Source organism: Schistocerca cancellata, chromosome 1 (genome assembly GCF_023864275.1).
Source record: "Schistocerca cancellata isolate TAMUIC-IGC-003103 chromosome 1, iqSchCanc2.1, whole genome shotgun sequence".
Lineage (NCBI taxonomy): Eukaryota > Metazoa > Arthropoda > Insecta > Orthoptera > Acrididae > Schistocerca > Schistocerca cancellata.
The window spans coordinates 843,134,395-843,152,850 of NC_064626.1; the positions used below are offsets into that span (position 1 = coordinate 843,134,395).

Here is an 18,456-nt window from a genome sequence, read left to right on the forward strand (position 1 = left end):
GTACATGTACTCTTGAAAAATGGCCCAATGACTAGAACTGACCAAGTTCTCCAAGTGGGAATCAATGTTTCCTTTAATTGATTTATGGCACAAGTATGAAGAAAAGGGTCTAATTAGGTTTTCAGGGCATTTAATTTTTTTAAATTTAAGTTTAGTACTGTTAGTGTATGTATGCATAATCATTCATGGCTTTGGAATTTCAGTAACACATATTAAATTACTAATAAGTTGTCTTCAATCTATTTATCTTAAATCCACACCAGTCACTTCCTATGGAATGTTGGCTGTTGGCATTGTCTGTTTTAAAAGATATGAAGCTAGAATTTTATTACTAATTTCCACTATGTAACCATAGTGTTTTAATCTTTTTTAATGCAATTTCAGATTTTGATGCTAGCAACAACGGCAAAAAGAAAACTTGTCAAGAATATTTGTTGTTCTGTTAGTTTACAATACATTATTTGGTTGTTACAATACAATTAACTACTTCTGCTATTACTGTAAGAATATCAAGCAAGCTGAAGACATTTCTGTATGTTATACTCATTTCACCCTAGCTTCCAAGGTTTTTGAAGTTATTATGAAACAGAAAAAGGGAGGAGAGGTACACAATGATGAAAACATAAACACGGTATATTGCAACACAATGTATTATACAATCAACTGTTTGTATTTAATATAAATCACACTAAACCTACTAAAACTGATTATTGAAAAAAATCAGTCAGCATTTAGTAGTAGCAGGAAATTCCATGAATGTGTAAACACTGGCACAAATACACACGAAAAGTTATTAGCTTCACAAAATGTTCATCTGCAACAAGGGCATATTTCAAAGTGCTTCATTAACAAAAAATTATATGTATTTCCAGAAGGTAAAAAAATAAGCCTTTTCTTGATGCAGCTGAGACCATAAATGAGCTTAGCAGTGTGAACTATAAATAGGAACACTCGCATAACAAGGTACATTTTTTAAGGCTGAGCACACTGTGATCATAAATAATGTGGTTAGTCTTTACTAATGGTAGATTTAACACTTCTTGAAACCACCAAAAATGATTTTCTTGTTCATCAAAATGATTTGTTGCTATAGTTTTAAAGTGGTTCACTTCATAATTTCACTACATGTTGTCACTGCAAATGTGAAACATACTAATACGTTATGCACTACCTCACTAAGTATTAAGAGCTCAACAGCTGAGATGAAAAGTATGTTGTCCTCATTTGCAGCAAAAGGCATTTTTATAATAAAATGTGAGCTATTGTACGTGTTCGTCCACTCATTCTGCTCAACGATTCCTCCTTGTGACGAAGAAATGCATTTACCTAATTATCTAATTTATAATTTGAATTTTGATTATCTATTTTATAGTCTCAGTATAGATTTAACAAATCTATTATAAGTGAAGAAACACTAAAGTATTTGTGAAAGGCAATTTATCGGTGCACAGACAAACTCACAACTTGAAAAAGGAAATGAGCGCTTCGACATGCTCCACTCAACTTTTCCAATTTCTCTTCATTTTCATTACAGACTGACTTACTTGTGCTGATAATGAGATGCTTAGGTCACACTCATGAAAATTTCAACAGTTCCTTCAGTGTTGATCTTTAACTACATAAGCTATTCTTTAACTGCATAAGTACTGCAAACCTCTCATGATTAAAATCAAGCCTGTGAATTTGCCTGTGCTAGGTCTTTCCATTCTACACACCTCACTACCTCAGAGAATGTCTTAACACTGTATTTCCATGACAAACCATTTTCACGGGCCTCTTGTAACAAGTTTTTGGCAATAATGCTCCAATCAGAACCAACAGATACTTATCACATTATTCCAACATTATCAAAATTAGACATATGAACTTCTTAAATAAACCTCTAAAATTCTGCTGCTAATCGGTAGTCATCCACTCCTCATCGTCATCGTCCTTTTTATCACTACCACCAGAACCACCATCAGTTTTCTTTCGTTTCTCATCACCTCCTGGCTGTTTCTTTTCCTCTTCCTTGGGTGCACGGCTCGTGCCTTGAGCTGATGACTCATCTTTGCTTATAGACGCCTTCTGTAGTGCTTTCACGAACTCTTCCATATTACCCTGATTAGCAGCATCTACTGCCTCCGGGCCTACTTCAAATTGCTGCACAACAGGCCCAAGTTGTCCTGACTGTAATGCTGCACTGAACATACTAAGAGCCTGCAACAAGTAATTGTGAATGGGTTATTTCTGCCAGTTTCATTTCACACAGAAGCAGAAGTATGTTCACAAAAAATACACAAACAGAAGTATATTAACTGCTTGTTACTCAGAGTCAAAACCTTCATACTTCCTATGATGTAATATTACTGCAACTTATTTTCATTATATTATTTGTACAAAGATAAAGTAAAAATGCAACAGTGAACAAATGTGGCTGCATAAAATAGGATCGATTTAAGAGCTGTGAAGAGTTGGCTCACTAAGAACACTATCAAACACACTCACATCATTTTGCAAAAACAGACATAATGTCTTGTGGGATACCAGCAATCACTGATTTTATAATGTTACTTAAAATCCGTCTTGATTGCAAAGAATTTTATTATTCATATGACCGGTTTCGGTTCATTCAGAACCATCTTCAGATCTGATGTTTCAGTTACAAGAGTAACCCGTCCAAATCCAGCAACTTTCACATGCTACATCACATGTGACGTAGCATGTTAAAGTTGCTGGATTTGGACGGGTTACTCTTGTAACTGAAACATCAGATCTGAAGATGGTTCTGAATGAACCGAAACCGGTCATATGAATAATAAAATTCTTTGCAATCGAGACGGATTTTAAGTAACATTATACACTCACATCAATCGATATACAAAAAAATGCTTGAAAAGGTTGTAAAAGCAATGAGGGAAACTGTAAACATTAGAATTAATTAACAACTACAAAAATAAACAAAATTCTGTTCAAATGTTAAAACATTATTTTGAATTATTCACAACTATATCTAAATCCAAATGCTGATACAGACTCCTATCCAGATAACAGACATTTAGTTGGATCAGGTCAGAGCAAGACTATGACTGACTAAAATTGATAAAATAACAGTAATCAACCAACGTGGCTTTGCTGTGCTGGTACTGAGAATGGCTGAAAGCAAGGGGAAACTACAGCCGTAATTTTTCCTGAGGGCATGTAGCTTTACTGCATGGTGTCCTCTTGGGGTTAAATATTCTGGAGGTAAAATAGTCCCCCATTCAGATCTCTGGGCGGGAAATACTATGGAGGACGTTACCAGAAGAAAGAAATCTCACATTCTAAGTGTGGAATGTCAGATCTCTTAATGGGGCAGGTAGGTTAGAAAATTTAAAAAGGGAAATGGATAGGTGAAAGTTAGATATAGTGGGAATTAGTGAGTTTTGCTATTTGGGGAGAAAAATAACTGCTGTTGGTCGAAGTAGAGAGGATATAAAATTTAGACTGGCTATGGCAAGGAAAGTGCTCTGAGGAAGAGAATTTTGTTAACTTCAAGTATAGATTTAAGTGTCATACCTCCATGTGATGAAACTTCATAGTTTATGAGTGGTGCTTTACATATGTGCATACATATACCTAAAGAAAACTGCATCATACAGTTTTCGCTGCTGCAAGATCATAAGTAGTCTGCACTGGAACATAGTATCATCATAAGTAACTGAAAAATCTTCCCTTTAATAATTTGTTTACATCACTTAGAATTGTTGTGAAGCACAATTACACTTAAAAAGACATTGTCTCGCGTCTTGTTTTGGTTGTAGGGCACCACCACCCCAAGGAAATTTCATCGCTTGTGAAAACAAAAGGCGAAAGCTAATGTAAAACATGAACTAGCTGTCTGAAAATGAACCTGTCAGATCGAAACCAGTAACAGCTCTATTTAAATAAATAAATAGCATTATAAAAGTGGCTGGTTGCTGTTATCTTCTATGTATGAGTCAATCTGTATTTAATACTATTGTTTATTAACAGAGGAATCAATAACTTTATAAGGAAATAGGTTTCAATGGACAGCAGCAACCTGTGTTTCATTTCCAAATGTAATCATCTAAACTCTTCCAGCAATGGGTCACCAACCTCCTGAAATATTTCTATTGATACAATCAGATTTGTTCTACCATTCTCTTGACATTTTCTTTATATGTCTTAGTACAGACTAATATATCTAAAAAGAAAGATGATGAGACTTACCAAACAAAAGTGCTGGCAGGTCGATAGACACACAAACAAACACAAACATACACACAAAATTCTAGCTTTTGCAACCAATGGCTGCTTCGTCAGGAAAGAGGGAAGGAGAGGGAAAGACGAAAGGATGTGGGTTTTAAGGGAGAGGGTAAGGAGTCATTCCAATCCCGGGAGCGGAAAGACTTACCTTAGGGGGAAAAAAGTACGGGTATACACTCGCACACACACACATATCCATCCGCACATACACAGACACAAGCAGACATTTGTAAAGGCCTTTACAAAGCTGCTGTGTGTATGTTTGTGTTTGTGTGTATCGACCTGCCAGCGCTTTTGCTTGGTAAGTCTCATCACCTTTCTTTTTAGATATATTAGTAAAGGCCTTTACAAATTCCCTTTATTATATTAGTACAGACTAATATTTACTGTACTTCTATGATGTACATTTCTTCTACATGCTCAATGGATTCCACTTTACAATATAAGCAGCTCCTGCTGTTTCTGCTTCCAGAAATCTAGTATAGAGTTTGAACAGTCATTTGATTGTACTCAATAATGTTTTGTTTTGTTTTTTTTTTTTTAATAGAAGCTGCTGCCACGTGTGACATGTATACTGTAGTTAGACAGTACAAAAGGATCTACAGCTGCTCAGATTCATCAGAAGTTGGACTTAGCATGTGGGCCTACTGTAATGAGTGAACAAAGGTGCCACACAAATATGTACATGACAAGAAGCGGAGTTTTAATGATGCGACCCACATAACTCTTTCTTGTAATCCATTCTAAAAATACTGGAACTGCATGGAAACACCTGCACATGTGTCTTACAGTTTTATAATAAAGTTTACAATGTTTGCCACTCGCCATAAAGTTGACATGCCGAGTTGCAGAAAGTCACAATGAAAAGACTTACGTATAAGCTTTCAGACAAAGCCTTCATCAGAAAAGAAAACACACACACACACACACACACACACACACACACACACACACACACACACACACACACACACACACACAAGCAAGCACACCCCTTACACACACACAACCACTATCACCGACCAGAATGCAATTTGCATTAAACGGGAGCAAGAATCTGGAGTGGGCTGGAGAAGGAGAGGGATGCCAGGGTATGAGTGGGGGGAGAGGAATCAGTGCTGGCGGTGAAGTGAATGGTGGTGGTAAGATAGGGCTGCCAGGTGCAGCATCAGCAGGCTGGGGGGGGGGGGGGGACAGGGAAGGCGGTCGGAGAGAGGAGCAGATAAAGAGGAGCAGATAAGGTAAAAATACTGATGGGTGCACCAGCTGGGGGCAGTGCACAAAGAGGATGAGGCGAACTGTGAGGATGTGACACGACAGAGGGAGTGGAAATGATTGGGTGGAGGGTGTGGGGACAGTAGGTTATTGTAGGTTGAGGCCAGGATGATTTCAGGAGTGGAGAATGTACTGTACACTTAACTCCTATCTGTGCAGTTCAGAAAAGCTGATGGTGGAGCGGAGAATTCAGATAGCCCGTTGAAATCAAACATGTTATATTCAGTTGCATGTTGTAGCACAGGACTCTTGGCCACATTTTAGTGCTGGTCATTAATATAAAAATCTGTGCAATAATTTCAGCAGAGGCATTATATGACATGGCTGTGACAGGACTGGAATACGAAGAGCTGGGTGGGTGGACTGGGCAGGTATTTCACCTCAGCCTCCCAAAGGGATATTACCCATACGACAAGGTGGTGGGGTTGGGAGTGGTACAGGAATGGACTAAGTAGGGGAAGGAAGAATCTCTAGTACAATGTCCTTCATTTCAGGACATGATGATACATAAAGCCCTGACGAAGGATGCGATTTAAGTTTTTCCAGTTTGGAGTGCTACTGGATAACAAAGGAGGTGCTCATTTATAGCTGGTTCTTAGAGGTAGTGGGAGGATTGGGTCTGTGTGGGGATATAGCATAGGACATATGTTCATGGGTTAGGTCTCTGACAGTGTGTCTGAAGGCCTTTGTGAGACCTTCAGCATGGCTGTTTGCGTGGGATTTTTTGGTGTAGACAGGGTGAATACTTTCAAAAAGCAGGCACTGTTGGTGGCTGGTGGGTTTAATGTGGACAGACGCGTGGATGAAGCAATCAGAGAGGTGGTGGTCAATGTCCAGGAAGGGGGCAAGCTGGGATGTGGAGGACCAAGTGAAGTTGAGGGGAGAGTTGGTGCTGAGGTTATGAAGGAATGAGGATAGGGTGTTCCGAGTCCAGATCATGCCTGTATCATTAATGAACCTGGACCAGACTAGGGGTTTGGGGTTTTGGGTGGCTAGGAAGGTTTCCTCTAGATGGTCCATAAACAGGTTGGGATTCAGGTGCATGGTTTATATGTAAACCTGTCCTTGAAAGGAGAAGTAGCAGCATGTTAGGATATAATTAGTAAGATACATGAGGAATGAGGTAGTGGATTTGGAGAGGAAGTGGTCAATAGCGGCAAGACCATGAACATGAGGGATGTTGGTGCATAGGGAAGTGTGTCACCTTTGGTAAGTAGGAATCCAGGAGATAAAGGGGTGGGGATGATTAACAGTCTGTGCAGTGATACTTATCTGATGTAGGAGGCTAGACTTTGGGCAACAGGTTGGAGGTGTTTTTCAACAAGGGCCCAAATCTTTTAGTGGCAACACAATAAACAGCTACAATGGGGATTCCAGGAATGTTGGGTTTGTGGAGCATGCAGAAGGTGGGTATGTGGGGTGTCATAGGAGTGGGGAGAAAAAATGGATTCAGAGGAGAGGTACTGGGAAGGTCCTAAGAATTTAAGCAGAGATTAGGGGTTCTGTTGGACTTCTGGGATGTGATCACGCTAGCACGAGTTTATAGGAGGTGGTGTCAAACAACTGGTGGAGGCCTTCTGTCAGGCAGTCACAGCAATTCATAAACTTTGTCTGCAGATAGAATGATTAGGTCAGCATCTGCTCTGAGGATGTTTATGGTTGTCCTTTCTTCTGCTGAAACAGTGTTCTTGGGAAGAAACCTGAGGAAGGATGGTGAGGCCAAGTTGGAGGTAAGGAATTCTTGGAAGGTGACTAGGGGGTGGTTGGGTTGGAGGATGGAGAGAATCATGGTTGGATGTGGGTATGAACTATGCCGGAATTAGGTTGGCTTTTGTTGGAAGGATTGGTGGCAAAGATGTGTCCCCATTGCACAGATTGTGAGAAGTAGAGTAGGTTTTTGACAAGTCCAACACCAAAATTTTCTTTGCGCTCACCATTTTTTGAATTTATTTGTTACAAAAACATGAACACACCTTTGTGTATCCACTCCATTAAACCACCAAAACTATGAAATGACAAAATACATCTCACAGTATCATTTTCAGTTATCCTGAAACAAATGGGCAGCAAAGAATTATGAATTAAAAGACTGTTGCTGTATTTTGTCTTTTCCAGGTGGAAGTTACATGTAGCAGATGCAAAAAGAAGGTGCACTCATGTTTTGTGATGTAGTCATTTCCATGAATGGTGAGTACAAACAATTTGTTTGTGTGGTCTTGGGCTACCTGTCAATCATTTTATATTTATGCTTACAGAAGACGAAGAAACAGAGCATAAGCAAAAAAGCAACGAAGAGATACACTTCCAACAGAGTCAGCTGCAGGTTATACAAAAAGCACAAAATGTATGTCATGTGTTGCTTTATGATTTAACTACCATATGCATGGCATATGCATAATAGTGAAATCTGTGTGTACACACTGTTTTATTGCAGTTTAGCAATGCTCCACTTGAGAAAGACCAAACACACTAAACTGCAATATAGCAGATTTTATTCATAAACAAGGACCATGATGTCTTTCTAAATCTCAATGATTGAACAGAGATCTGACCAACTCTCCTCCCAAGAACATGTCCAGTGTGTACCACTGCACCACCTTACTCTGTGTCCTCAAACCTTGGTAACAATTACAGCTGGTAGGTATTGTGAAACTCTTGCCAAACTGACGTGTCATTTCAAATCAACAGAATATGTAATAGTAGTCTGGAACAGTCCTCCATGACACGGTGTGCCCACATACTGCTGGCAGTACGTTGCTTATGATACAGCATTCTCCTCGGAAACTTTTCAACGACCCATCCTGCAGTCCCAACCATGCATTCAGAAAACACTATTTGTTCTTGCATTTTAAACAACTGCTTGGCAGAAAATAATTTGAAGATGACAAACTCAAGACTGCAGCTGTAAATTGGTTCAATTCGTGGGTAGTGATGTTCTAAGCAGAACAGGCGAAACAATTTTGTGCAGCATCATGAAAAGTGCTTAAAAACTGATGATAAAATCTCCTCCTCCCCTCCCCAAACACACACAACTGTAGCTGGCTGACCTGTGGCACAGAAACCAAAGTAATACAACAAAAGACACTAAGCATTTGCTTGCAGCTATGCACCCATAAAATCAATCAGTTACATGTGGGTTAGTCCCTTTCCCCAATTTTGTTTACTATTTTAAGAGTAGTTAGATTTTATTTTGAATTTTAGTCATTGTGCAAAAGCCATATGCAGACACTAACAATATTTCCAACAGTAACTGAAGCCTTATCAAAATATCACCATGAATTGTCTACCTTTGAACTACAATTTCACCTTTGTTGCTTTCAAAATTTGTTCATAATATTTTTAGGGATGCATACAAGATTGTTGAAGTTCCAGTAAAAAATCATTTTTCTGCAAGTGACAGCATGGGGACAATTTTTGTGAAGTTACCATAAAAATGTGAGCAAGTTGCAGCTCTTCTGAGAGAAATTTTATCATTTGCAAAGTAAAAGTTTAGGGGCAAACAAACCTACAGAAAGTCCAGAGCAAGCAGTATATATTACAGTTTGTCTTAACACAACTGTCTATGAAGCACGCAACTTCGTATTCTGAACATTTGACTTCTTTTTATAGAGGGATGCATGATGTTTACTACACTTAGCTTATGGCAGGGAACCAATGAAAAGTGTTTCAATCCAACCTGACACCTACTGATGCAAGGTGCTGAATCTGCACTGATCAGTTCAAATACACAAAGGCTCTTACCACACATTTTTTTGTTGACATGTGGGTCAATATTAGCTTCTTACTGATTTGTTTCAGTGAGCTATGTTATCTGAATTAAATAGATGTCTGCCACAAATAACAAAAACCATTATTCACTGCACACAAATAATAATTATCATTATAATTATGATTATTATAATTATCATTGTTTATATTACTAAACCACTAGCCTGGAACCTGGTGCCAGTTGTAGATTGCCTGTGTAATGGCTTCCAGTGACAATAAAAATCCGAATTTCATTATTCTGCATAGTTACTGGCCAATTTTAAAAACTTAAAATACTGTCAATCTACTCATTAAGAAGCATAATCTCATTTTATAAAGTTTAACACAATACAATAAGTACTGTAGTGTCTACATGTCACTGATGGCTCACAAATACCCCCACTATTTTCATCGAGTATTTGACAATGAGAGCACTTAATGACTTCCAATGAACTTTATACACTATTTCAAACCTTTACAAAACTGCTTCTCACTGAAACCATCCACAAAATGATGAAATGAAAAAAGTTTATCGCTTGCTAATTTTCAATGTTCATGCAGCCAAACTTCAGCACCAGATATTGCAAAATCACATAATTGTGTGAGACACAGTTCACGAGCTATAATATGAAACATTCAGATGCATGAAAAACTACCTTTTGCTTACAATGTTGTGCAAATTACCAAGGCTATATTCATCCAGTGTTCCATAATGAGAGCACTTAGTGACTTTCACCAAACTTTAGGCATAATTCTCAAAAGCCATGAATTTTTTCTCACTTACATGCTAAAAGTCAAATATTTAAAACATTAACTCATTTGTAATCAGATAATCAATTCTTTAAAGAAACAGTTATTTGCTGCTGCTGCTACTGTTTCAATTAATCACTGCACCAAGGCACAATGAACGCTCCACTTGCTTTCGTAAGTAGCCAGATATTTTTTGCGATCCTTCTACAACAGCTCTTGAAGAAACAAGCTTTTTCTAGTTTTCCACTGGCACACAAGCACTACTGTTTTCTGCAGAATGCATTTTGTACAAACAAAACTGGCAATCATTTTGGTAGGATTTGGATAATGTTCATTAAACAAAAAAAATCTGACCTTAATTTTTCTATGAGAACTTAGCTTTACAGGATGTTACAAACACAACAACATGTAAACATTACTTTAGGGAATACTAAACAAATTACACATTTAAGTCACCTGCTGGAACTGAGGTGATGCAAGGGTTGAACGAAGTTGTTCAGATGGAGGCACAGTAGATGAAGACTCTTCAACTGATGGCACATGCTGCAGTAATTCTGTCACCAATTCTGTATTTCTCAACAACGTCTGCAGGTTTTCAGATGTGATTGTCGATGCCAGATCCACTAAGGAAAACAAGACCATTGTTTGAAACATATCTACAAACATTTCATAAGTAACTAGAGAGGAAAATTTATCCTGGATTAGTACCACCGATTAAGAATTTGTTTTATAATGTATGCCTAAATTTGATTTCGAACAGAGACTACAGAGAAATGTTCGAGCCAACTAATATGAAGCAAAATTATTCCTATGACATATGAACGTGCCAATGGCAAAAGCAAAGATTGAATCATCATCGGCTAAGATGGTACTGAACTTTTTGGGACTGCCATGGTGTTATGCTAACAGGTTATTTTGTAAAGGACAAACAGTTACAGGAGCATAATATAACGAAATCGCCTGGTGAAGTAAAGGGAGGCTGTCATGGTGAAGCATTGTTGAGAAGCTATCAAAAAGAGTGTTTTTCTCCCTAACAGTGCTCCCGGTAATTCTGCACAAGACAGTCCCACATGCTGTTTTTTTGCCTATCATATTTATCCTGACTCCTCTTACTGTCCCGTCATGTAGCCAGTGACTACTTCCTCTTTCCTAGAAGAAAAAAAAATTACCTGGCAGGCACTTTCAGAAGGATGACAAAGTGATTTTGGTGGAGGAAAGTTTCCTGAACAGCCAAAATGCAAAATTCTGAGACTGTGGTCTCAACTAATTCATCTTAACTTGCAGACAAGATTAATAACAGTAGGCAATGAAAATCAAAGCTCTGACAAACTAGCGATACAATATTCCACATTTATTTTTCCCAAAGTTTCCAATATAATTCTTGTCATTAGTTTGAATTAAGTACTAACAAGTGTAGTAAAGTTATGAGCTTAGGAAACTCACTACTGTATGGTGCACTGCTAACATCTTAGCTAAGACTCATGGACAGCCAGGCTGCTCCTGCTTCATTATGAATTTCCAGTTTCTATTATCACATTTCAGTATTCCGGTAAGTGCCTCAAGTACATTACTGTAACTAAAATAGTATTTCAGCTAAGAGGCACTGGATTCCTCTTTAGGAAGAACAGAGTTAAAAAGCCCAATCAGGTTACCTAGTTTTATGTTTTCTGTGGTTTCCTGAAATTGATTAAGGCAAATACCTGGATGGTTGCTCTGCAAATGACATAACTGATTTCCTTACCCACCTTTGTCTAATAAAAGCTTGTGCACAGTCTCTAATTACTTGAACAGGATGCTGAAACCATAACTTCCTATCCTCTTCCTGTATCTCATATCCACAAAATCGTGACATCTCATCAAAATCTCTTAATATCAAACATAAATTCCACAAATATTACTGTTACAATTCTTTATGAGCACTTGTATCCCCTTTTCGTAAGTCAGGAAGAACATTCCTATTCTTGAACAGTGTAGGGGGATGGGACAGTTGTATGTTTAAACGTCCCAAGCTGCTAGGTCAGCAGTACCTTTGTCATCAAACAGGCAGGCTCTCTATTATCTACAGTGACACATACTGTAGATCAGAGAGAGCCTACCGCGCAAACCCCAGAGGAAGAAAACCGCAAGTTCTAATAATGTCAGCCAAGCTGAGGTAACGACAAAAAGGAGAAAGGGAGACAGAGGAAGAAAAGCATGCAAGGTGTCCCATCTAGTGGGCAGCCGGAAGCCCCTGAAAGAGAGTAACAAGAGGACATACGTCCCCAGGCCCTACCACTTACCAGAGGTACCCTACTCAGAGACTGCCTTGGAAACATTGGCGACATGGACAGGGCAAGTGAAGCACAGAGAGACAAAAGATAAACAAGTCTAACAGGTCATGTGAGAGAGGGGAAGAAGAGTAAAAGAGCAGGTAGGGTAAGGACAGGACTGGATCACCAAGCCCAGAAGCTGCAGCCCGGTCTGAGCAGATGAAGTAACAGGGTATTCTGCCAACCCCTCGATGGACTGATAAGGGTAAGTGGCTCTCCCTTGAAGAGAGTGGTGAAAGTCCACTTCACTAATAAAACTTATAAAACTAAGTCAGCCACTTGGGCATTATTTCTTAATGCCAGGGGAAGCAAGTCAGGGAGATTAAGAATCCACCGCACAGCAGATAGGTTGGGACAGTCCAGAAAAATATGGACCTCTGTCACACGTGAGCCACAACGAAGTAGAGTGGGTTCTCGTTACAGAGGAGACGATCACGAGTCATCCAAGTATGGCCGATGTGGAGCCAGCAAAAGACAGCAGAGTCCTTGAGAGAGGCCTGCATGGAGGACCTCCACAGATTTGTAGCCTCCTTTATAACCCAGTTAGTTTGGCGAAGTTAGAGTGGGTGATTCCGCATTCCAGGCACTAAAACTTGATGGCGTAATACCAATTGGAGATCAGTTTCTGGAATATGGATCTCACGACCCAGTTTGACTAGTCTATCAGTGAGTTCATTACCTGGGATCATAACTAGGCCCACGGTTCAAACAAATGTCACTGAGCGTCCACATTAGTCAAGTGCATACAGGGAATCCTGGGTAGCACTGACCAAGGGATGGCAAAGGCAGCACTGGTCAAGAGCTTGCAAACTGCCCAAGGAGTCATTGCAGATGAGAAAGGATCCACCAGTGCCGCTACCGAATGCTAAAGAGCATAAGAGATGGCTAGCAACTCTGCAGTGAAAACACTACAGCCATTTGGCAAGGACAGCAGTTCAGTATGTCCCGTATGTGTATAAGCCAAGCCTCCGTGACCAGCAAACATCGAGCCGTCAGTGTAGATTACTTCTGAACCTTGGGATGAGCCAAGAATGGAGAAAAATTGACAGTGGAGGGCCTCAGGATGGGCAGTCTTTTGGACCTTGTGATAGGTCAAGATGAAACTGTGGCCAAGGAATGCACCATGGAGGTGTACGAGCAGTGTTGGGAACAATAAAATGGAAACAATAGATTCAGTCGTTGCTGGGAAACAATTGACTTACTTGGTTGCAGCTCTACTGATCAGTTGAATTATTCATTCCTTCTTTTGACTGAAACCAGTCTATGGGAGAAACCAAATGGAAACAAGCAAATCGGCTGGTTGTAGCTTTACTTATCACTTTGATTATTATACATTAATTTCCTTTTGAGTGAAACTAGTCACTGGGAGCAACAAATGAAACAAGTCAACACAATCCTGTGGCATTTTGCTGACTGACTTAGTTATTAATTCTTTCTTTCTTTCCAAGTGAAACCAACCAGTCTTTTTAGCTGTATCTGAGTATCCAACATGTTCCATGTCAGCATCCAGCTGCTGCAGGCACAAGGTAGTGGCCAATCGCTGCTAGTGCAGGTCCTAGTAGTGCTGTGCTCACACTGGCCACTGCGCTACCTTCTCGCACTAGCTGCATCCCTGTCCCTGGCAGCAAGAGGAGGAGGAGGCGGCGGCTGCTATGGTGAGAGCACCACACGCCCACTTCAAATGACCATCACCACTGCAGAAAATGGTGAGAGTATGGGAGTGAAATCACTCAAACCCAGAGACTGAGTCAAAACATTCATATAACTGAGGTTACCAACACATACTTGTCTCTGTCAGTTGTCTCGTATTGAATAAAACAACTCGAATCAGGCATGTGAGTGAAAACATTCATGTAACAATCACATTCGAAGGAGACTTCTGTCAGTCAGTTGTCTTGCATTGAGTGAAACCACTTAAACCCGATGAGTGAGTGGAAACATTCATACAGCTGACATGGTCGCAGAGTCTAGTTTCGTTTGACTGAAAAACCAACTAAAGCAAAAAGCAATTGACTGAGCAGTTGACTGCTGAAAACAGGAGTTGTGTACAGGATTGGGCCCAGAGGAGAAATGGAAGATGAAACAACTGAAGTTCAGAGAGGATTCAGATTGCAAATCATAATCCCTAATCAAGGCCACCATTGTGGGAGACGAATTACTGTGTTTGGAAAGGGGAGATGGTTTAAGACTACTAGAAAAAGAAGAATACTCAGTACAGAGCCCTGCAGCACCTCATTCTCTTGGATATTGAGGGGTACTTGGGAAGCACAAACTCAAACCCAGAACGTACACTGTGACAGGACGTTCTGGATGAAAATCTGTAGTGGACCCCAGAGACCCCACTTGGTAAGGGAGCGAAGGTATGGCGTCACCATGTGGTGTCATAAGACTTTTTCAGGTGGGGGAAGACCGGTATAAGGTGTTGACGTCAGGCAAAAGCTGTTCAGATGGCAGACTCCAGGTAAACCAGATTATCAGTAGAGGAATGGCCTTGGCAAGAATCACCCTGGGACGGAGTCACAAGATCTACAAGATCTGAAGACTCAAGGAGCAACACAGCTACTGGCTCACCATGCATTCAAGCAACTTACAGAGACCACTGGTGAGACTTATTGGGCGATAATTGTCCATCTGTAGAAGATGCTTACCTGATTTCAGTGCTGGGACAATGACATGATGGGAACTCACCCTCACTCCAGGTGCTGTTAAAGATGGCAAGGATACGACGCTGGCAATCCACTGGTAGGTGCTTGATCATTTCGTTGTGGATGCAGTCTGGCCCTGGAGCTGTGTCAGGGCAGTGGACTAGGACACACAAATTCCCACACACTGAGTGGAGCATTGTATGGTTCCAGGTGGTGTGTAGTAAAAGGTAACTTCTTTCACTCCAACTGTTGTTTTGGGACACTAAAAGCAGGCTCATAATTCTCAGATGCTGAGCTATGAGCATGGAACACAGCAAAACGTTCAGTGACAGCATCTGGGACAGTGCAGACAGTGCCAGTCAATGTAATACAAGGTACACCTGCAGGTGTTTTGCATCCATAGAGATGTCTGATCTTAGCCCAAACCTATGAAGAAGATGTACATTGTCCAATTGTTGACATGTACTACTCTCAGCATTCTCGCTTCCATTGTTTTACTAGGTGGTGCACTGGAGCCCCTAGTTGCTCCATTGATGGGTGCTGTTTGTGGCACTGAATAGCCCGCCTACAATCTCTAATAGCCTCTGCGATTCTACCACGACACTGTCTTTCATCGGAGCAGACACGAGGAACAGATCATCTGCCGAAAGAATGGCTATAGTTATGTTCTGCACAGCCTCTTTGATATCTGCCTGTGGCAGGGAGCCAAGGTTGACAGCAGAAGTGAAAGCATTCCAGTCAGCACTGTTCTACATTTATACTGCGCAAGCCACCCAACGGTGTGTGGCGGAGGGCCCGTCTGAGCAGGCAGCCAAAGGGAGGGGTAGGAAGTTTAGGAAGTTGTCAGTACCACAAAGGTCATCATGGACTCTTCAGCAGATAGATGGGAGAACACAAGGGCTACAAATGGAAAGGTCAGTGGCCTATAAGGTTCTGTGCACCACACTGAAGTGTATGGGGTATCAGTACTAACTAGAGGCAAAGGTCAAGTTGTGCCAGTAAATTTTTCAAGTCCTTCCAACATTAAGAAAGGTATAGGGAGCTGAGAAACCAACGAAAACAGTATATTCAAAGACACTTCACCATCTGGAGGTAGGTAAACAATGCAAATGGCATTGTGGCACAGCCACAGCCTCCAAAGGTATTTAAGAGACATGAGTGTAGACATATGAACATACTCTGGCTGACACCCTGTCACAGGAAGCATGAATCTTATAATATCCCCAGTATCCACAAAGGGCTGTGGTCTGCATTGCCGGAAACACAGTATCCTGAAGGGCAATGCAGAATGCAGGTGAAGTGCACAAAAGATATCCTGGCTCAGCTAGGTAGCGGAAAAACTGCTACAATTCCACTGGAGAATAATGTTGCTGTACAATGAGGCCATAATGGAATTAACATTGGCTCATTCCCAGTTGTGGGGTACTGTCCATCAAACCTGATATGACAAACAAGATACAAGCTTGACTATGGCTTCAGGGTACAGATAACAGAGCATGGCATAATGAATCCGATCAGGTCATGGAGCATTGTCTGGCCACTAACAGAGCTGACTCCAGTTCCCATATGGAGAATGAAAGATTGTAGACCAACTCATTACACAAGAAGGAAAGCAGTCTCTTCATCTCCACAGTCCTATAGAACACCTCGAATGTATGAGTTAGTCCGTATGACGCTGTGATAGCTAAACATTCAGCCACATGTTCAAGGTATGACCACCAACATTGCATTTCTCAACAAGGCCGTGAAAAGGCGTACTGCCTTTGCATGAAGCCTGCTTTACTTAGTTCCAAACTTCGTGCAGTGGAAGTGGACCAATTAACGGAAGCAAAAATGCCTTCCATTCTTTTATCGCTCACTTGTGCCCTCGCATATCTGAAGACACCAAGGTTTCTGTAGTTGGATGGTGTTTGAATTTCTGTAAAGCTGTGCACCTGGTTCTGACTGCCGAGTGACATTTATCATTCCACCAAGTGACTGACAACAGTCTGAGGTGGTTGTTATATGGGGGATGGAATCTGAGGCAGCTCACTGGATCTCAGATGTGATATGGTCCACTATCTCCTGGGCACAATCCTGTTATTGGAAGATGGCCTGCTGAATGTATCAACCAATTTGCCCTCTGAACCACCCATCTTTGTGGTCTTCTGTCGACCACCATTCAAGTCAGCAGACGAATCCACACAAGAAACTGGTCACTGGAATGCAAATCTGTGCACTGCTTCCCACTGAACTGAGTCGGTAAAAGCTCAGGAGTTAAAAAAAAAAAAAGGGGGGGGGGTCAATGGCTGATGATGATCCTGTACCTCTGGAAATGTGTTACCCGACCAGTGCAAAAAGGATGATATTCTCTGAATGGACAATGTACTCAATAATAAAAGCCTTAGAGCAAGTGGTAGCCAAGCCTTACAACACCCTGTGTGCACTGCAGTCTCCCACGAGGAGTAATGGCCAGGGCAGTGCCCAGATGAGTTCTGTCAATGCATTTCCATCCAACAGATCATGAGGTGGAAAATGTAAAGGACACAATGTGATATTAACTGGCTTAAGGACTTCCACTGCAACTGTGTATGGCCATGGTAAGAGGGTCAGGAGAGGTGTGGCATCTGCCACCAACGAAAACAGCCATTTCACCCTTAACCAGATCTTCAGTAACATTGTTCTTCCTATACGGGTGGTAGTGCCTTAATGCAGGTGTGTCGCTGACTTTAAAATGAATTCTTGTAAGCAAGTGCAAAACAGTCTGTCCTGGGCCAGGAGCTGCAATTGTTCCAAACACAATTGGCATCCATAAAAGTTCCACTGCCACCCAGTCCCTGTGGAGCTACTGATTAGTGACAGTTGTCCTTGTCATTACCCCTTGGCAGTGGTGATTTTGCCAGGAGGTCAAGGGGAACATCAAATGGTGCCCAACTCTTTGGTTCCTTCATGTGGATATCAACGCCCTCAACAGTAATATGACCATCAGAAAGGGAGATTACCAGTCGATCCGAAGATTTAGTTGCCACTTTTTAACAGCTTCCTGTGTGGCAATTATCCTTACTTGTGGGAGGAGTGTTTAATGGGCTGACTGTGTGAAGTGGTATGTGGCTGAGGTACCAAGACTGTTGCTGATGGCTCCCGAATTTCCAGTTAAAGTGTAGCTTTACACCCCATAAGGAGATTGACAAGTGCACTTACTCACATTTGAATCTGCAATCTGGGTTTGTTTAGAAGCTTTACATTTGGTAACTGGTTTCTTCAGGGCCAATTCAATAGAAGTAGTAAACATTGGATGTTTGATAGCTTTGAAAGCTTATTTTAGCTTCACTGTAAAGTATGCATCCCCTAACTCTCAACTCCTGAATTTTTCTTTCCTCATTATAAATCCCGAACTTCTTGCTCTGTACTGGGTTATCCCCAGAGCAGTCTATGCTTTCAGAGAAAGTGTAGATGAATTGACAGATCTGTGAGCTGACACTCAGCAATTTCCAAAAGTAGAC

At 40.9% G+C, this 18,456-nt stretch overlaps 1 protein-coding gene across 3 annotated transcripts in view; it reads right to left on the reverse strand.

Annotated features, from left to right (window-relative positions):
- Positions 1-632: 632 nt before the first annotated feature.
- Positions 633-18,456, reverse strand: part of LOC126188934 (proteasomal ubiquitin receptor ADRM1-B) — a 98,058-nt gene continuing 80,234 nt past the window's right edge. For all 3 annotated transcript variants that reach the window (XM_049930669.1, XM_049930678.1, XM_049930658.1), the window contains 2 exons: positions 10,477-10,643; positions 633-2,199 (listed from right to left, as the gene is read on the reverse strand). In XM_049930669.1, the coding sequence (XP_049786626.1) occupies positions 1,897-2,199; positions 10,477-10,643 (470 nt within the window). In that variant the 3' untranslated portion in view covers positions 633-1,896. The remainder of the gene's footprint in view (positions 2,200-10,476; positions 10,644-18,456) is intronic.